The sequence below is a fragment of the Eumetopias jubatus genome, unplaced genomic scaffold (genome assembly GCF_037043125.1).
Source record: "Eumetopias jubatus isolate StellerSeaLion01/CBP00866 unplaced genomic scaffold, mEumJub1_p1.0 scaffold_1, whole genome shotgun sequence".
NCBI classification, from domain to species: Eukaryota; Metazoa; Chordata; class Mammalia; order Carnivora; family Otariidae; genus Eumetopias; species Eumetopias jubatus.
In genome coordinates this window covers 149140893-149161597 of record NW_028274807.1, presented here as the reverse complement: position 1 = coordinate 149161597, position 20705 = coordinate 149140893, and the positions used below count along the sequence as shown (strand labels likewise).

General features: G+C 54.6%; 1 protein-coding gene across 8 annotated transcripts in view; it reads right to left on the bottom strand.

Moving 5' to 3' along the window:
- SCN5A (sodium voltage-gated channel alpha subunit 5) overlaps positions 1-20705 on the bottom strand; it is an 80280-nt gene that overhangs the window by 44052 nt on the left and 15523 nt on the right. For 5 of the 8 annotated variants that reach the window (XM_028107067.2, XM_028107068.2, XM_028107071.2 and 2 more), the window contains exons 5-13: positions 18552-18643; positions 14853-15083; positions 13240-13303; positions 11723-11864; positions 10984-11181; positions 9042-9221; positions 7861-8232; positions 2756-2888; positions 1605-1843 (exon numbers count right to left, since the gene is read on the bottom strand). In XM_028107067.2, the coding sequence (XP_027962868.1) occupies positions 1605-1843; positions 2756-2888; positions 7861-8232; positions 9042-9221; positions 10984-11181; positions 11723-11864; positions 13240-13303; positions 14853-15083; positions 18552-18643 (1651 nt within the window). Of the gene's footprint in view, positions 1-1604; positions 1844-2755; positions 2889-7860; positions 8233-9041; positions 9222-10983; positions 11182-11722; positions 11865-13239; positions 13304-14852; positions 15084-18329; positions 18422-18551; positions 18644-20705 lie in introns of all 8 variants that reach the window. The other 3 variants (XM_028107066.2, XM_028107064.2, XM_028107065.2) reach the window with 1 other exon arrangement.

Sequence of the window (20705 nt, the reverse complement as noted above, 5' to 3'; positions counted from 1 at the left end):
TTTAAACCATTTAACATTTAAACCATCGAGAATATGTTAACTTCAGGACAATCAAAACCTTACATAGTAGCAATAAAGCTATCCAAATGAAACAAAAGAGAGCTTTACTCCAAAGACATGACCTCTTACTAACAATAGAACCCCAAGTTTAAATCAACTTCAATTCAATCACAAGTCAGTGATCCAGAGAAGCCACCAGTGTTCTTTATCACCTTGATTTGCTGCTCAGTGCAACCCAATGGTCACATTCCAATAAAACCGCATTCAACTGCAACCCTACATAACCACCATCTGAAGACCACCCAACACCAGGCAGGCACAATTGTGCCATGAGACACCTACAGACTGTAATAGAGTTTTCCCTTCTGTTTGCAGATAGAAGGAAAGAAAGTAGAATTATAGCAAAATGGACTCTTGTTTGTGAAAAAAACTGAACAGACCCTGAGAGAACTATCCAGAGTTCTAGATACAGGAAGTAATAAAGGAAGAAAATCCTCACACTCGACAGTGTAGGAGACCTGTCTGTCTGGGGGGCCACCTGTGCCATTGGGACCGAGATAGGGCTGGCTCTGCAGTTAAGAGAAAGCTTGGACTGAATAGCCTTCTCCTCCACCCAACCTTAGTGATGGTCCCAGAAGCTCCTTTCAGAGGCCACTGAGCTCTCTGCCAGCCTTGACCTGGGATCTCCTGGAGAATGGCTGTCCGTGTGTAGCTGGGCAGAGCCAGTAGGGCCCTGTCTCTCAGAGTCAGGAGACAGTAGTCGCATGCCCAGCTCTGCCACCACTATGTCACCTCTTGAGCCTCAGTTTCCCATCTTTAGAATGAAGAGGTAGGACCTGATTTGATCTCAAGGAAAAAAAAATCAGAATCAGAACCCAGACATTCTGACTTCCAGGAGGAGCAGTCTTTTTAATAACAGCAACAGTGATAATAACCACAGACCACAGCTATCATTTATTTTGAGTGCTTACTCTTTATCAAACTCTAAGCCAAGCACATTATACACATTACCTTATTCAATTCTCATTAGCTTCCTATGAGCTTGATATTGTCATACTAATTTTACATTTATTAAATTAAACAAATACTTATTGTGCCAATGACTGCGACTAAGTAATTTGCTTGAGGTCACATAGTTAGTAAGAGCTGAGTCAGAATTCAAATCTGGCTCTGCCTGATTGACTCAACTACCCCCAACTATCTATCCATCCATCCATCCATCCATCCATCCCTCCATCCAACACTCTCTGTCCATGCATCCTTCCCCTGAGAGAACTGCCTCTTATTGCATACACTCTCCTCCTCCATTACTAACTGCCATATCTCACGTCCCTGCACATTTCAAGTTCACCCTCAACTCACCTTTGCTTTCTAGCCTCTGGGCATCTTTATCCCCAACTTCTCACTCCCAGCTATATCTCTCAGCTCCTTAAAACCTGATCCTGGCACTTCCTGTTCCAAGATGTCTTCCACAGTGACTCCCACCTTCAGAAGATCGTTTTGTGCTCTGAATGCCCCTCCCTATCCACGAAGGCTGCGCCTCCTGGCCGAGAGCCCATCACACCAGGACGCCCATTTGAGAGTCGGCTGCTGGCAGCCCTTACCAGGTTTCCAACCTGCAGCATCTCCTCGAATTCAGTTGTCATGTTGTAGTGCTCCAGTGCCATGAAGAGTGTGTTAAGCACGATGCACATGGTGATGGTGAGGTCGGCGAATGGGTCCATGACCATGAACTTCACTCTCTGCTTGATGGATATCCACAGCGGGCAGCACTCCCAGATCAGGTAGCGCTGGGCAAAGCGGTTCCAGCATGGCGGACATTTGCGGTGAGACTCTTCCAACTCTGGAGGTGGGGGCAGCCAGTGAGCGGGTTTGTGTTTTTGTGGACTGACTCACATATAATTTGGTATTCCAGAAAAGACGTCTGACTTAGCTGGGGAGAGGGCAGGGCTGCTACGTGGTGGGGGGACAGTGAGAGGGACAGGGAAGGTGAAGGGAAGGTGTGGCTTATGTCCCGGCCCCTTGCTCTGGAAATCGGATAGGAGAGGGCCACAGGGGCAGGGGGCAGGGTGGATGTGGGGTCAGCTGGGACAAGACAGATGATGACAGGTACGGGCTGTCTGCAGACAGCAGGCTCACGCAGACGTGGGGACCCCCGGGGGGAGGACGAGCTGAAAAGGACAAGACAACATCTGAGACAGGTGAGGCCGGATCTAAGGACACCCGGAACAGGAAGAACAGACGTGGGCAGCCGGGACGTGTTAGGACAGATGGCGGGTGCCTGCAACAGGCCAGAAAAGATGTGAACACGTATGGGACAGGGGGGAGCAAGATGGGTGGGGGGTGGTGCCAAGCCCAGATGGCAACGGCTGGGGTTTGCCCAGGGTGGGACTGGCTGGGACAGATGCGGGAGGCTGGGAACAGCCTGTGGTGGACATGGAATGGCTGGGGATGGGCTGGAGTTGGCATGCCCGGGCCAGGATGGACCCAGGAAGGCATGAGGATGCTTGGGAGAAGACAGGATGAGACTGGGAAGCGCCCGGGACAGGCCAGGACAGCTGCGGGAACGTTTGGAAGAAACACAGACATGGCTCTGGAGGATGCACAGGCACCACAGACTGGAAAGTCTGGGCCCACTGTGGGGAGGTCCAAGGCAAGCCCAGCAGCTAGGGGATGCTTGGCTCAGCTCCAGCTACAGTGGGAGGGGGCCCAGGGCAAGAGTGGGAGCGTTTGGATGACACCAGGGGTAGCTGACCTTCCAGGGCGCTGGTGAGCACACTGACGGCACTGAGGGCCCGCTGCCGCTCTCCTGGCTCCTCGAAGCCATCCATACATGGAGCCTGGGCGTTCAGGATCTGGGGCCTGCCCGGCTCCTCCGACGGTGTGGTCTGGGGGCAACCAGGACATAGGCATCAGCCCAGGCACGGGGGTCCTGCTGAACCTGGGGCGGCTGCTGGGCCTGGGACAGCGGTCCCACACTTGGGTTGGGGGTGGGCACGGGGAGACAGGATGGGGGTCCTGATGGGACACAGATGCTGGGTTTCTCTGCTCCCGACTCCCTCCCTGTTATTAACATCCCCCACCCCTCTTGCCAATCATTATCTCCATTCTCTTTTGTTCACCGTCTCTCGTCGGTGGTAATTCTTGAGTGTGAACAGGAAACTACATGTACCAAGTTCTATTAACCAGATGCTGTCATTATACATTAGTACATGCAAAAACAATCTGAGAGTCTTAATTGACCACAAGCTCCCTAGGGTCAAGAGCATAAAGAAACATAAAGGAAAAAATCTACCCTGCTCTAAGGTGACGTTAATAGAAGCATGAAGCACAATGCTTAGACATAGTGGTGGGAGCCTCTGTGGAGGCAGTTTGGCTCTATCTACCAAGAAAATTTTAAATTGGCTCTGTAATTCTTCATCTAGCAATCTAACTTCATAAATAATTATACACGTGCACCAAAAATATATATGCAATGATGCTCATCGCAGCATTGTTCCTAATACCATAAAAACAAAACCAATCAATAGAAAGAATATTAAAATCAATTATGGATACAGTCCGACTCTGGACCCTGATACAGACAGTAAAGAGAAGGAGGCAGTTCCATGTGCGTTCCCATGGGAGCACCTCCAAGACAAACAGTTTGATGAAAAAACACGAAAAAGATCCAAAAGATCCACACGGAATCGTTAAGGTGAGTATATCTGGGGAATTGGATTGTGGGGGGAGGCGAGGCGGAGGGCGAAGTCTTCTTGCACTTATATGCTTCAGCCCTGCGGGATTCACTGTCAATGTGCTGGCACCATTTTTGTAAGCAAAAGAGCCAGATCTGCAGATGGAGATATGGTGTGTCTGATAGAGGGAGGTGGCGGCAGGAACTCTCTAGGCTTGCTCAGAGCCCCGCCTCCCAGCACAGGGTGGGGGTGGGGGGCGGGGGTGGGGACAAGAAGCCTTCACATCAGCATGGCCCTATGTGACCACAGTGCAAGAGCCTGAGCCAGGGCTGCGGAAGGCATGGGGCTGTTCAGCGTGCAAGCATAAGGCCCTATAATCTCTGCAGGTCAGAAGGAAGAGGGGCCTGGGCTACCCAGGGCGGCAGAGTCAGGGCCTGGGGTGGTCACCAAACCGATCTGAGCTCAAGTAAAAGTCAACCTTTGCAATTGGTGGGACTGCCCTGAGATGTTGCCTGGGGAGGGAGTGAGCTCCCAGTCATGGAAGTATTCAAGCAGAGGCGCCTGAGAGGGCTGAGGGGGCTGCTGTTAACAGTGGTACCTGAGTCTGAGGCACCCACAAGCCCGGCCGGCTTAACTCACAGACGTGTCTTAAATTCTGCTGGTTTCTCTCCTCCTCCTCCTTGACTGTGATAGTCCGAGTTATCATTTAGCAAATATTTACTCATTGCTCTCTCACCGTGGGGGAAGCACCCTTCCCTGTCCCACTAATGACACACTGGCTTTGGCCAACGGAATGTGAGTGGACGTGGTGTGAACAACAGCGCCTTCAGTGTTCTTATGCCGACTGCCTTGCTCTTGGGCTCCAGTAATCTTCTACGAAAACAGTTTCCCCAGGTAGCTGCCAAACGTTCAGCCTGAGCCTCAGCACAGAGACATCCGGAGCAGCCCTGAACCTGACCCACAGTGTGGAGCCAAGCCAACGTGCAGCCTGAAACAGAGCTGCCCAGCCAAGCCCGATCTAGACCAGCCAGACGGTGGTCATCCTGCAGATAAGTCAGCATGAGCAAAAAGGCTTATTGTTGGCCACTGACGTTGGGGGTAGTTTGCTACACAGCATTATGTAGTAATGGCTGGCCCATAGCCCACCCTAGCGCATGCTATCGTCTCTTCCCTCTTTATACAGCAGAAAGGGATTCCCTTAAAAAGTAAACCAGGTCATGATAATCCTCTCCTCCCCTCCCCCCATGCTTTCCAACTTTCTCAGAGTAAATCCAAACTCTTTTATTGCCTACGAGGCACGGTATAGTCCAAATCCTAACTCAACAAATGCACTTTGTACCCCTCCTTGCTGTTTCCAGCGCACCGGACCCCGCCTGGCCCTCTCATGCCTCAAACATGTCAAGCCTCCTCTGCTTCAGGGCCTTTGTCCTCACTGTTCCCTCTGCCTACAACACTGTTCTTCCGGATCTTTGTAGCTGGCTCCCTAAAATCATTAGGTCAATTTTAATGTCACCTCCTCAAGAAGGACTTCCCGCGTCTTCTAAGAGCCATCCCAACCCTCCTCCTAGCAACTCTCTGTCCCATGACCCGTGTTGCCAACCTGAAAACATTGACCAGTTTGCCATCTGTCTTCCTGACTACAAAGTAAACTCCCCGAGGTCAGAGCTCTTGTCTGCTCTGTTCACCACTATATCCCCGGAGCCTCCAACTCAACGCAGCAGGCTGGCGCTGGACAAATATGGGTTGCATGGATAATTGCTCGGGAATCAGAAGGCTTGGGTTAAGTTCTAGCCCTGCCTCAAACTTGCTGAATGACCAGGGGAAAGGAGGATGCAAGTCTAACATGCGGAGGGAGAAGAAGAATGGCTGTTCCCCACCCCCAACTGGCCTTCTGGGCCAGGGGCCCTCCTATCGACAGAGGACAAAGGAAAGCTTCACCCTCCACCCCCTTGACTGGGATAAATTAAACATGAGCTGTCTCTTGGGCTGGCCCGTCTTCCCCTCACCTGTCTTGGTGGATCACCCACGATGTGCCCCGTACCGTGCTCTGCCTTCAGATTTAGAACTGGGCAGACAGGCCTCACTGGGGACCCAGTGGAGGCAGAGAAGGCATTCCCAGGGGCCTACAGCCCGCTAATCTCTTTAACTTTACAATGTCTCCATCTTGGTCCGCTAATTCCTTTAACTTTGCAAATAAGCCCCTTGGCCTGCTAATCCCTTTGAGGTTACAAATGGGCCCCACAGAAGTGAGAAAGGGTGAAGTCAGAGTTCCCGGTAATGAAGTGTTTGAACTTGGATTCCTCTTGACATGTGGAGCATAATGAGATGATTTTCTCCCTAATGAGATTAGGAAATTCTATTAGTGTTCTGGGCTGCTGACCTGATTCCACAAGGCTGAGACTCCAGGGCTGGACCTGCAGGGGGGCCTAGACCCCCGGGGTTCAGTGTTCCTGAAAGGCCAGACATCCCACCCTCCAGGTGACGGCCAGTGCCCTTCCAGGCCCGCCAGGAATTTGTGGTCTGCCCCCAGTGCGCTCCCAGGACCCTCTCTCGGACTCCCTGCTCCAGAGGAGCGTGACTGCCCCAGGCACACTGCAGTCCGCTCCAGGAGTCTTTGCTCCTTCCTCCTCAATAATAAAGCTAACGGATAATAGTAGTAGTTACTCGAACAGGAGGCAAGTACCAGTCTAATCACCAGACAGGTCTTAACCCTGTTTAGTCCTCACCACATATTGCTGACGTGGATATTAATTTTATTTCCACTTAACCGATGACGAAATTGAGGCACAGAGTGATTCGTTAACCTGCGCCAAGTCCCACAGCCAGAGCCAGAGTCTGAGCTGGAGCAAAACAGGCCGTTTGGCTCTGAGCCCTCTCTCTTCAGCCCCACCTCCATCTTCCTGATCAAGGCTCCCCGTCTTGTCCTAGCTTCCTCGCGAAGTCTCTCCTCCTCCGTCTCTTGCAGGCCTTGGGTATAAGCCACACATGTGCCCTTTTCCCGGGTGGGCTGCCCTGGGCACTCACTGTGTTGGGCGCAGGGGTCGGCAAGGACACTCCAGGGCTGACTGGGCAGCCATCAGTCCGTCACGGGCTTGGCTGACTGAGTGATCAGAGCTCTGGCTGGCCTTTCACCCTCTGCCCTGTCCCTCAGCTACCTTTTTGACGGTAACTGCAACTCCTTTTGCCTTTGCTCCCTAGGTTCCAGCCATTCTGGCCTCATGGCATTTCCTTCAATAGGCTGGGCATGCTCCTGCCTCAGGGACTTTGCACTGGCTGCTCTCAAGGCCTGGAACAGGCTTCCCTCAGATGATACAATGATGCTATGTTATTATAACAGTATGGCAGCATCAACATACTCATGATGTCCTGGTTACTGTACCCATATGAGATCACTCATCCTCACAGCAATCTGAGATGGGTGTTTTTAATTCATTTTACAGATGACAGACACACAAAGAAAGTAACTTTCCCATGGCCAGCCAGCTGGTAAGCCATGAGCTGGAATTCAAACCCAGTTTGTGTCTAGAATCTGGGTGCTATATCACCCTCCCCCACCCCGAGTTTCAGAAAGCAGCCTGGCTCCCACCCCTGCCTCCTTTGGGTCTTTGTTTAAATGCCTCCTAATGGGTAAGGGTTCCTGCTCCCCAGGCTTACTCTTGCCCTTCCATAGCACTTATTACTTGGGCTAATGCTTACCAGTTTATAAAGTACTGAAATATTTAGGCTTGGTGAATAATTGTTGCCCAGAACCCCGTAAGTAACCCCTGGCCACTCTGGCCCCTTTCCCAGAACCCCTTGCATTGCCCAGGATCCAGCAACTCCACAGGTTAACACTTGGCAAACACAGGGCCTTCAGGACACCGGTTCTGTGCCACCATGGCATCTCGGTGCCCAGGCCTTACCAGTTGCTAAATATTTAACTCTTATTCTTCTTTGTCAACATTATATACCATGTATACATTTATACCTATTTTTCCTCTTTCTTTGATGTTTGTCTGTCTGCCCCCATTATCATGGAAGCTCTATGAGGGCAGAGGTTCTTTTTTTTTTTTTTGCTATTCACCCCCAGAGCCCAGTATACAATAGGTGCTCAGTAAATACTAGTGAGTATTTTGGACCTGGCACTGCTGACCCGTTTGGGAGACCAGATCTGCCTTGGGGCTGCATCACGGGGCTGGCTCACCGTGTCTGGGGGGCGATCCAGGATCACAGGGCGGAGGAGGTGGCTCCCTGGGGAGGTGGCCTCAGGGTCGCCCGCCCCCAGCAAGGAGACCACCCCGTTGCAGTCCACGGTGCTGTTTCTTTTACCGTTGAGGGTGTGGCGGGGAGCCGAGGTCCCTGGACTGAGCTGTCCCTGGGCACTGGGCCGGCGCAGAGGCCAGGGCACCAGCAGTGACGTGCGGTGGCTCTCGCTGTCCCCCGCTGTACTGTTTTCGTCATCTGCAAAATCTGTCTCTGAGCCCAGGTCCCGCCTGCGAAAGGTGAAAATGCTCCCGCGGCTGGAGCGGGGCTTCATGGAGGTCCGGCTGAGGCCGTGCGTGCTGCTCAGACGATTCTGGGGGCACAGTGAGAAGGCACATGACCAAGCCAGCTCTTCACATGCTCCCAGCCTATCCCTTGTGGTGTTCTCTGAGACTGAGAAGTTCTCTCACAGCAATGAAAGTTGTTTTTTTTTTTTTTTTGTAAGCAGGCTCCATGCCCAGCAGGGCTTGAACTCAAGACCCTGAGCTCTAGACCTGAGCCGAGATCAAAAGTCAGACACTTAACCAACCAAGCCACCCAGGTGCCCCAAGCATTGAGGGCTTTTGCTGGCCACTCGGGAACTGGGTGGGGGCTGAGCTAGGGTGTGTTCAGAGGATGGGGTACAGTCAATCCTGCATCATCTGGGATCTCTGCTCACTTAAAGCTTGTGTCTCTGGGGTTTGGAGATTCAAAATGACCTGGGCCTAAAGATGTGGCTATGGCTGGGCAGGGGGAGAAGGAGGCAGGAAAGCTCCTGGTGGAGCAAACAAGCCTGGCCTGAGCAGGACCTGGGGCCATCAGCCATGCACCTGACTCACATGAGCATGTCCTTCGGCATCTACCAATCCACACCACAGGGTGCCCCCGGTCCCAGCCCCAGTCTCAATGCTGAGGACTTAGCTGCGGTTGGGGGCATCACAACACCCAAACCTAGCTTGTCTCTCTGCCCAGACTTCCTCCACTCCAAGAATGGTCATGGGAAACAGGAAGGGCTAGGAGGGGGCTTAAGGATACTACTCTCTTGGGCTGTGACTGCACCAGGGGCCCAACATGGGGCCCAACATGATGGGCTTTTGATGCCAGACCCACCCAGAAAGGGCCAGAGCCACAGCTGGGGATTACCATTGCTCTGGGACCATCCTCTGAGTCGGACTTGGGGAACCTGTCATCTCCACACTCCTCTGTCCCCAAAGACATTCGTTTTCTCCTCTTGCTTCTTCTCTCATGGGTGGTTACTGGGGCCAAAGGGGACATCTCCAAGGAGCTGCGGGACACTGTGTCCACACCCCTGATGGTGAGGGCCTGGAAAAGGTGGAAGAGAGATGTTTTGGTCATTGAGACTTTGTGCAGCCTCAGGCTAAGGCAGGCCAGGCAACTCTCAGTATCTCACTTTCCCCATCAGGAAGTAGACTTGCACACTTAACCCCAGACAAGGGCATCATGGAGACATGAGCTCCAACAGACTCAGGATGTTTTGAGAAAAATCGAAGTCCAGGGAAGAGGAAAGAAGTGGCTCATGTGTGAGGGACAGTTGCGGGGGGAAGGGGGTGTTGATGAGCAGAGGAAGTGACAGAATTAGAAGGCAGGAGATCTTCTAGAAGGTTCAGCTGGCCAAAACTGGTGCTGGGGGAGGTGGCATGGGGCAGCAAGAAGAAAGCGGATGTCTGACAGCTGGCTCTGTAGTTAGCCTGCAGTACCTGTGTGGGGAGCTATGGGTAACCAGCGAAGTACTGCCATGCTTATTTTCCGAGCTGGCTCAGGCCTGCAACCTTGGACCTTCCTTACCAAGCTATCAGAAAGCATCCCTTGAGTAGGATAAACTCAGTCCATGGACATGTGGTTCTCTTTTATCCAGCATGCACTAGGCTCCTTTACTTTAGCAGGAGCCACCACCTCTACCCAGTGGGCACCATTTTTAGTCAGCCGGCACCATTTTCTCTCAGATGACACCATGGTCATAGGGTACACTTTCCTCAGCAGGCACCACACTCACAGTGCCCACCTGTACCCCATGGGCACAACTTTTACCTAGCAGGCACCTCATGAACAGGCACTGTCTTTACCCAGGTACCAAAGTTTTACCTAGCAGACACCACATTCACATGAAATACCTTCCCCCAGCAGATGCCAGCTTCACCGGGCAGGAACTGCCTTTCATCGAGCAGATGCCACACTTAAAGGCACCAGCTTTACCCAGCATGCATCACACTTGCAGACACCAGCTTTACCCAGCACGCACCACGCTTACAGGTACCAGCTTTACCCAGCATGCACCACAGTCACAGACACCAGCTTTACCCAGCATGCACCATGCTACAAGTACCAGCTTTATTCTGTAGGCGCCATGCTCACAGGCACCAGCTTTACCCAGCATGCATCACAGTCGCAGACACCAGCTTTACCCAGCACACACCATGCTTACAGGTACCAGCTTCATTCTGTAGGCACCATGCTCACAGGCACCAGCTTTACCCACCATGCATCACAGTTGCAGACACCAGCTTTACCCAGCACGCACCACGCTTACAGGTACCAGCTTTATGCAGCATGCATCACAGTCGCAGACACCAGCTTTACCCAGCATGCACCATGCTGACAGGTACCAGCTTTATTTGGCAGGTGCCATGCTCACAGGCACCAGCTCTACCCAGCATGCACCATGCTTACAGGTACCAGCTTTGTTCGGCAGGCGCGATGCTCACAGGTACCAGCTCTACCCAGCATGCATCACACTTGCAGACACCAGCTTTACCCAGCATGCATCACAGTCACAGACACCAGGTTTACCCAGCATGCACCACACTTACAAGTACCAGCTTTATTCAGCAGGTTCCATGCCCACAGGCACCAGCTTTGCCCAGCAAGCAGCAGTGTTATAGGCACCAGCTTTACCCAGTAGGACCTGCCTTTTATCCAGCAGATGCCACATTTACAGATATCAGCTTTACCCAGCAGGCACCAGTTTTACCCAGCATGTACCAGGTTTATAGGCACCAGGTTTACAGGCACCCACAGATAGGAGAAGGCTTGGTTTGGAGGCTCCTTGGCTGCACTGCTCACCCACCTCATGCTCTTTCTTGAGCATCTCCATGGCCTCCTGGAAGCGCTTTTCCTTCTCTTCGGTCTCAGCGATGGTGGCTTGGTTTTGCTCCTCGTAGGCCATGGCAACCACAGCCAGGATCAGGTTCACCAGGTAGAAGGAGCCCAGGAAGATGACAAGCATGAAGAAGATCATGTAGATCTTCCCTGCAGACCTCAGGGTCTGGGGGAGTAAGGCAATAGAGGTTATCTTCACTGGGGTCCCTTCTAGGTCATGGTCATGGAATTTCAAGTTGTCCAGTCTGGCTGTGCCAAGGATTCAAATGGCCACAGCCTGGGGAGGGAGTAGAGCATATCCTATTTACAGAGGTAAGTGTTCTAACCTATAGAGAAGAATGACCTACACGCAGGGCATGGTGTCCCACCCATAGAGGGAGGCAGAATGTTCCAATCAACAGAGGAAATGTTGCATGCATAGAGGGGACTATTCCATCACATAGGGTGAAGTGTTGCACTCACAGAGCACAGAGTATCCCATATAGAGGGATGGGTACTTGTTTACCAGCAAAAAAGAAAGTTTCTTTGCTTGCTGTGTCTCATCCCTCAGATGCAAGGGTCCCTGTCCCTTATTCCTTGAGCCTCAGCTCTTGCCAGCAGAGAAGCTGCTGGGGCCACTTCTGGCTAATTCACCTGTGCATCCTGGTCCCTGATGCGGGTCCCTAGCCTGTTCCTGGTGTTCCTCCTCTGCCTGGGCACCCATGTACCTGCTGGTAGAGGCGCTCCCAGCAGTCCTGCGTCATTAGGCGGAAGAGCGCAAGGAAGGCCCAGGCGAAGGAGTCGAAGCTGGTGTAGCCGTGATCAGGGTTGTCCCCTGCCTTTAGGCACCGGTAACCCTCGGGACATGTCCTGCAGTCAGACACACAGACTCTGTCCCATGCTGTGAGCCCCTCCCCCCAACCCGAGAGGCTCCCTGGGCCTGACTCATCTCCCTGGGCAGCCCAGCTATGCCCCACGGCTTCATGAGGCTGAGTTTCACCAACTTAGGGCCACGCTGCTGGTCCTGCTGCCATGACTTTTCATGCCGTGCCGCCCGCCTGGGACACGGTCTTCGCCTTTTCTCTACCCATCTGTATTCAGCTAGGCCTAAGTCCAGCTCCCTTCTGCCCACATGATACCCATCCCCACTGATATGTGAGTTGCCTCTGCCCTCACAGAGGAAGTGCCAAGGGCCTGGCTCACAGTCTTTTCCTCTGGCTGCCTACCCCACAGGGAGATGGGCACAGAGCTGACAGGCAGTGGAGGGAGGGCAGCGAGGCTTGGTTGAACAGCATGGAGCTAAAGAGCAGGGAGCCCAGGGCAAATGCCAGGCCGTGGGGTTGAGGGACGATGCTGGGGTGGAGGGCTGGGGTCTGGCCACGTCTGGAGAACGTGCCCATTTGCATGACTGTGCACACAGGCAGAGTGAGGCGGACTGATGGTTCCCAGAGCTGGATGGAACAGCCTCTCTCCCAAAGATGGACCCCTGGGCTGGATTCATGAGTGTGAGAGACAGAAGGTGGGGGGCAGGGGACTCGGCAAGTGGGAGGACGCAGCCTCTGTGCCTTGCTCATGTCCTAAGACCCTCCAATCTCTTTAGTGACAAGAAGGGCTGGAACCTCATACCGAGAGATGTGGGACTGTAGCCCCACAGAGCCCCTCCCTCACCAGGTGAGCCTGGGTGTCCTGCCCTGCCCCTAACAACTGTGGCACGGTCACACTGATCCAGACCCTTTACGCACAGGGCCCCGGGTCCTGTGCCGCATGTGGTTATGGGGCATCTCTGGGCACCACACTCGGGCTGCAGGTGCAGGCTCTGCTTGCCCTGGAGGAGAGTCTAGGCTGCTGGGGGAAGCCATACTCACTCCTGACCCAGTGGACAGATGGGTAGGGAGGAAGTGAAGACTGGAGGGGGAGGGGGCAGCCCTGGGGGGTTTCTGCAAAGGAACGGAGCCAGGGTTGGGCTGGCAGGAGGCCCTGTGCGCTCTGTTCGCCCTCCCTGCAGATCTGAGCCCTCATTCCTTCACCACGTCAGAGCTGTCTCTGCTGTGGTGGGGGTGGGGTGGACAAGATGCCAGGGGCCTAGCAGGGAACAGAGGCAGGGGAAGGCCTGGGGTCAAGGGCATAAACTGAAAGCACAGTCAGTTGAGAAAGCACCGGGTGGCGGCCCTCCCCTGCCGCCCTCGCCTCACCTCACCTCACCCCTGCTGGGTGAGGTGGCCCTGGGGGGGCGGGTGCCACATACCCGGCATCAGAGCTGTTCCCACACAGTAACACATCGGAGGTGCCGTTCTTCAGCAAGTAATTTCCTGAAAGAGGAAAAACCGACCGTGAAGGGCATGTGTGTGGCCCAGACTCCCGGGGTTCCCGCATGGCGCCCAGGGCTCTGGGGAGGTAGACACGCCACTGGTGGTCTCTTCTCTGGCCCTGCCCTGGCCCCTACCCTCTGCCTGGCCAGGCCTGAGGCAATTCCAGCTGCTTCTCTGGCCTGCTTCCTACTCCTCATCAGATGTTCAGCTGCTAGCATCCCCCAGACTCCCAGAACACTCAGGAAGTCCCCACAGGGAGCCTCTGTGCCCTGCCCCAAGCTACTCAGGAGGACAGCCTGGGCCAAGAGAGGCCCTGAACCAGGAGGCAGGGGTCTGGGCAGAGCCCAGCTCAGCTATGAGCCACGGCATGGTCTTGGCAGGCTACTGCTCAGCTCCGTCTGGGTCCACTTCTTCGTGCAAGCGATACAAGCTACAGTCACTGTGGCAATACCGTGGTCTGCTCAGACAGGGCTGGGGCTGGACCAGGTGACATATGGGACACCCAGTCCTGTCCTCTCCCCTCTGGCCATCTGTCAGCCTCCATCCCCCACCACTACCCGCCTTAGTTCTCAAACTGTGGTCCCCAGGCCAGCAGCAGCAGGCATCAACTGGGACCCAGTGAGAAAGGTAACTTCCCGAGTGCCACCCCAGATCTACTGACTCAGGAACCCCTGGGGTTGCCGCCCAGCAGTGTGGGCTTTCTGGAGCCCTCCAGGTGACTGGTACACATGGAAGTTTTAGAACCATTGCTATTTGGCCACAGCTGAACCATAAGCAAATTGAGTCAGTGAGTTGTGGTCTGTTTCTTTCTCCAAAGTGGGCTGCTGGTGTAGGGAAGAGGCCCTAACTTCAGAATGTCCCTGGAGGTCCTTGTGGCCTGGAATCTGGCCTTGCACCGGTGTCTACCTTTGAACCAGACTGATGGTACTAGTTAAGAGAGGTGCTGGCCATCAGCCTGGACAAGAGAAAACCACGTATCCGTGAAATGACAGGAGGGGTTCATGTGATTTTGTATAATCACTGAGCTAGTTCTGACCCTCTCTCGGGGCTTTGGGGGGCACGCGCATGGAATTAACATCCTGGCAAGAAACACCAAAGTCGACTGAAACATCCCGTGCCACGCAGGTGGGGGCCTTCGTTCTGAAGCCTCACAAACTACCCCAGCCCCGTGTCCCATCCTTTCTCCAGCTGACACTCCTGTCTGGGCAGGCAAGCTGGTCTTCTCCCCATGCCCGATTCTCTAGGGTCTGTCCCCGCCTCTAGCCACGGCAGCTGCCGTTCCTTGTGTGCCTTTCCGGCTAAGTCCATCCTTCCTGTTCCCGAAGTGTCTGGCCATCTAGCCTGAGAAGTCATGGGGGCAGGCCCAAAACCCCCTCCCCTTTGTCCTCTCCTGGAGTTCCAAAGAGCAGGGGCTGGGGTCCCCGAGCACACCTCTGGGTCTCCAGGGGCCCGGGTAGGGCTGGAATGGCCGTTGGGGGCAGATCTGCCCTCTGGTGAGGCCCGCATGGCCTCATAAAGCCCTGCTCGGGGCCACACAGTGAGCCTGCACCTGGGTCGCTGAGGTAGCGGTCCAGGGACTCCCAGACCAGGCCGTTGGCCTCCACAGAGCCATTGGTGTCGTTGAGCGCCGTGAAGTTGCGGACACACTTGTGCCTCAGGTTGCCCATGAAGAGCTGCAGGCCGATGAGGGCAAAGACGCTGAGGCAGAAGACCGTGAGGACCATCACATCGGCCAGCTTCTTCACAGACTGGATCAGGGCCCCCACGATGGTCTTCAGACCTGGGGAAGACAAGAACGAGCAGGGGGGTCATGCACAGGTCCTGTGCTCCCTGCTCCACTGGGTGGGGGCCAGGCCTGAGGGGGTGCTGGGCCAGGTGGGCAACCATGAGGTGGGGGCAGGTGAAGGAGACCTTTTCTCTCGGGCTTTTCAGACGAAAGCTCCCATTTTCTCCATTACTGAGATTCTGTCCTCATTCCTCTAAGGGCAGAGGTCCGGTCTGGCCATGTATTTTCAGAAGGGCCCAGGCCTCTTCGCCCTCCACTAGCCACATATATGAAATGGGTATGGGAAATGCTGGCTTCCTGAGGAAGAAAACACTCAAAGCCTGTCGCCGTCTGGCTGGTCCCAAGGCATGCCTTTAAATGTAACCTGTGGGAAGGACACTGAGGTCCAGGCCCATTCCAGGGCGATGGGAGAGGGTCTGCCTTGATCCTGGAGATGGGGAGACACAAGCCATTCCTGGTCGAGGACTCTGGTGTGTGCTTGGGGGTTGGGGGGCTATCAGCAGGTCTGGCAAGGTCATGGTGGGTAATGTCCTGAAGGGTCTATTCTGGCTAGGGCCCCACTTTTGGAAAAACTTCAAGGGCAGGGGAGGGCTTGACCTGTTTTGCCTTTTTCTCCCCTGCCCTGTCCCTCCGGGACCCATCCCCTTTCATCCCATTCCCCAAAGCCAAGAGGCCGTGATGTGTTAGTCGCACGGCCCAGCTCCCTGCAGAAGCCAGCACCACAAAGCGAAAGTGACAGAAAAGCACGTGTAGACGCCTTTGGTCTGACACTGAGCTACTGTCCTACGACAAGTTTGAGCAGAGCATCCGGAGTGAGGGGGCTTCTCTGCCAGCAGCAGAGCCCAGCTTCCCGCCCCCACTTCCCCCCCATCAAAGCGGCCAGATCTCAGATTAAGCTCCATCCATCCATCCATCGTCCAGCTGGTTAATGTGTTAGGAGCACCCGTGGTGGCCGTGCCCACAGCTCTGTGCCCATGACCTCGAGACAGGGAGGCAGCGATGGGCAACCACGGGAGGTGGGGAGGAAGTCCCCCACTGTGTCACCAGCGCTGCTGCCTGCCCGCAGCTCAGAGGCACTCAGCGTGCTCTGTGGGAATCGTCCCGGCAGATGTTGGCAACTGCCCTGGGCAGGCGTGGACCCTGCAGGGGTCTGGGCCTGGAGTGGTGGTGTCGGTGGGATCCCCATTCTGTAGCCCAGCACACCTCATCTCTAGCAGAGCTTCTAGGACCCCCTCAGGGAGCCCACTCTGGTTCTGCTCACCAGGCCTGGAGACCCTGCCCGTACTGTATGTGGCAGGGAACACAGGGCAAGAGGTGGTGGGCAGCAGACTCTGCCTCAACTAGCATCCAGTTCAAGGCCCAGCGAATCACTTCCTGGCCTGTGGACATAGCGTCCAGGGGGACAATCAGTTGGTGAGCACAGATCCAGTCCTTTAGATATTTCTCATATTGATGACAGAGTTCACTTCTGGCAAGAATGAGTCCAGTGAAGTTAACAGGATTCTTTCTGAAAAGACCCAAGAAGGGAAGGGTCCTGGGCATCAGCTGGGAAACTCTCCTGCCACTGAAGTTCTAACAGGCTGGGTGAAGAGCCCTTGGAAACCAACCACTTGGATTTCATTCCCGTTTTGTGGGAGAGGAGACCGAGGTCTGGAGAGGGCCAAGGCTCTTTAAGCCTCAGCTCAGGGGACACCTCCTCCGGGGAGACTTCCATAATGCTGACCACAGTATTTTTCTAATGACCACTTTCCGGGTCTGCTGTCTGCTTCCTCACTGGGTTGCTGGCAGCTCTGAAGAGATCCAGCGGGCCTGGGTTGAGGCTGGCAGGCTTCCTCCTTTACTCCAGGACTGAGGAATATTTTCCTTTGCTAGCCTTTTTTATAAAGCAGACTGGAACATGCCTTTTCTCAACTGCTGTGGTCAGTGTGCTTCTCTAATCTTGTGGGTGGATGAGGTGAGGTTGTCCCCGGGACCCTAGAGGATAGACTCTGAGGCTTCTAAGCATGTATGCGCGCACCCAGGCCAGTGACAATGCCTGTCTCAATGGCGGTGACTCGCTACACTGGGGGCAGACCGCCCCACTTGCTACTGGCTCTTAGCAGGGGTCTGGGCCACTTGTGGGGAGCACAAGTTCAGAGGCCAGGAGGTACATTCTGAGGCTCAGTTTGAACATGGCATAAGTGGATGGGGTTCCTCTTATAATTAAGCCCACCAAGGGAGAGTCTGAACTCCTCCAAGGAGCTCAGAGCAGGGCCCTTGCCTTCCTGGGGAGATCATGGCGATCAAGGGCCCAGGACCTACGGCTTTCCAAATCACCGGAGTGGATGTAACGATCTGCTTCACTGAACTCTTCCCTCAGCTCTGACACTTCCCCAGATCCGTGGCATACAGCCTGTCTCCTGCTGCCTTCTTAAAAGAAGTGCCTTCTCCAGTTCTGAGTGTGGCTGCATTCAGAAAAGGCTCTGGAAGGAACCCCCGGGCACTGCCCTGTGGGCTGTGAAATCATCATAAGCCTTTTGAGAGCTTTCCTGGATGGATGGGGGTAGGCCAGCTTTCTAGAGAGGCCGTCCGAGCTTAGACTTCCCGGGTGCAATTGCCAACATCTGTCAAGGAGAATTGCTTCCTGAGGCTACCATGCACGGTCCGCTACACCTCTACCGCACCATGCAGCGAGGGCTGGTAGACGCCAAGGCCCGATGACACCTGTCCGCAGAGTACACTCTGTATCACAAAAGGAGGCTGTGCCTTTGTTACCAGAGGGGGAACAATGCAGGGACTGGGCGCTCAGCCCGAGTTTCCCTTTTTTATTCTGGGCGTGTGTGCGTGCGCGTGTGGTTTCCCTCAAACCCAGTTCTTTGGTTTCCTTATCGGAGGATGATGCTTCTAGCTGAAGCAATTCACATACAAGCTTTTAGCTGTTCAAAGTGCTGAGATCGGTTTGGGAAGGACCTCACCATCTTGGGAAGAATTTAGGGTTCAATCCAGGACCTGCCATGGGAGCTGTGTGCCCCCCGGCGTCTGTGAGGGTGGGCTTTGATGGGGGGACAGCCCGAAGCCCCTCATGAGGCTCTGAGGGGACAGCCGTGTCCGCCACTGACAGCCCCCACAGCCGAGCTCTGGGAAAGGTATTCTGGTGACAGGCACATTCGGAGGGGCCTTCCCAAGGGTTGCCTTGGGCCCAGCTGGCTGGGAAGGCCTGAGTGTGTCCCTCCAGCCTTGGCGTTTAACCTGATTTTTCACCTGAAATGACTGATATAGTTTTCAGGGCCCGGAGGACTCGGAAGGTACGTAAAGCTGAGACATTGCCCAGGTCCACAAATTCAGTTGTGTATCTGTAACAAGGGAAAGTCACACACGACACAGTGACAACACGCCAGTAGGAGACACAAGATTGGGGGGGAGGGGAGACAGAGAGAGAGTCACTTGTAGCTGAGATCTGAGAGGCAAATCTGGGCATCTTACCTGGGATAACTGAAATAGTTTTTAGAGCTCTCAGGACTCTGAAAGTTCGAAGAGCCGACAAATTGCCTAGTTTTATATTTTCTGATACATACCTGCAGAATCAAACCACAGTTATTGGGAATTACAACGCAGCACCTCAGCCTGCCCTCCCCGACCCACCCACTCCCTTCTCCCGCTCCCACGGGGAGGGCTGCGGATGGCCCAGGGCTCCCTCGGGTTCTCTTCCTCCTCTCCACCCTCCTGACACCAGACCCTTGGCGAGATGATTTAAGGACGTCCACATAGGAAGCCCCCACTCGGGAGGCGACTCTCTCAGCGAGGTGCTCCTGATGGCCGGGTGACAGAGGAGCCAAGGGGGATTCTGGTCCCAGCTTTGCTCTGCATCTTCTGTCGTCTGTGATCAGCTCGTTCCTGGCTGCCCTGATCTGTGGACCCTCAAGCCCTGGTTGAGACCCTCATGGAGGCGCAGCTAGGTCTCCGAGGGCCGACTCCCCCTCAGTCTCATCCCAAGACCTCCGGAGACCCCCAAGGATGGCCCTGGGTCTTCCCAGGAGGAGGGACCTCAGGAGTGAGCAGCCCTCTAGGTCTGCTTGGGCCCGAGTGACACTCAGCAGGGCTGAATGGCCGAGACGTTCCAACCTACAACTCAGACAGTGATCCATCCGTGGTCTTCACAGTCACAGGAGGAAGGAGTCCATCTCTGGGGGGCAGGGGACTGCCCAAGCAGAGTGTGAGGATGTGCGTGGATGGGCCACGTGACCAGGATGTCTAAGAGCTGCGTGGACAGTGTGTGACCAGGACCATCGGGACAGTGGCAAGTGACTTGTGATATTTAACCAAAGATTTCACATCCAGGGTATCTGACATTTAAGCGAAGGCGTCTGATGTTTAACAAAGGTTGGTGGACTCAGGATGTCTGATTTTTAACCAGGTGTGTCATACCTGGTGTCTGAGTGACCACATCCCTTCAGAGATGAGAAGTCAGCAGACACATTCTCAGAGCTTTTTCTTCTGGCTACGCCAGATCCTTTTTGTGGTGTGGTTTCCGTTCTTCCCCTGGACTCGCTTCAGCTTGTAAACTTCCAATGGGGAGTAGAAGTCACCTCCCTTATTCTGGCCCAAATACACCTATTAATTTGGTCCAAGCTCCCTCTTTACTTTTAATGGCTATTCTGTCCTCTGTGATGACTCAGATCCTCAAACCTCTGTCCCACATTCTTCCTTCAGGCTTTATTTTCCATCCAGATATGGTGCTGCCTCAACACTGCTGATGTTGCCATCACACACAAGCCACGGGTCCAGCCTGCTGGTGGCTCTGGGCCCCATTTCCTGCTGCCGGACAAATAAGTGTGGCCTGGGACAACATTTTCTCTTTTTCAGGACACTGGTTTCAAGATTGTCTCTTCTGGTCACAGGGAGTGAGTAGAGCACTGTGCAGATCAGAGGGAACCAACTGTCCTTGCTTCTCTGGTCCCTCACCGACCCCGCCTGTCCCCTCACATCTTCAGGGAAGCCCTGCCTGTCTGAAGCTTGGATTCTGCCTGTCTCTGCCTGTCCCCGTGTAGAACTCGCCTTCCCACACCCTCAGGCTTGCCCTCCATTCATGGTCCACCTCCTCAGCAGCTGGTGCTGAGCAGAGGAGCCAAGATCCCAAGGTGTGTGCTCCCAGCAGGCTCGCAAGGCCAGCTGAGTGGTTGAGAACAGGTGTGGGGCTGGTGGTCATGTGTGAAGTCAGGACATGTGTGGGAGAGCAATGCTGAGGAGAAGGAAGTCTCGAAGGTGAGATGCAGGGCTGGGTGAGGGCTCTGCATGTCCGTGACCATGGCTGTGACATGGGGACCGCTGCCCTTTTACCTGATTCAGAGCCTTTGGCCTGGTTGCTTCCCACGTGCAGGCCCTAGATCCCCAATGAGGCCTCTCTTGGGGCCCCGGGATGCGTGGTCAGAGACCCTGTAACTGGCAAAGGGCCAGCGTCGGCAGTGGCTGGGTTGGGGGTAGAGCTTTGCCCCTGTCAGGCTGGCAAAATGTTCCTCCAAGCCATTCTACTCCTTCTGCTCTGGCCAAGCTGCTGGGCAGGGGCAGACAGCTGGGCTGGTGGACCCCGGGCCTGACACCGAAAGAGCAGAGGTTGGTGAGGGAGCAGCCCATCCATCA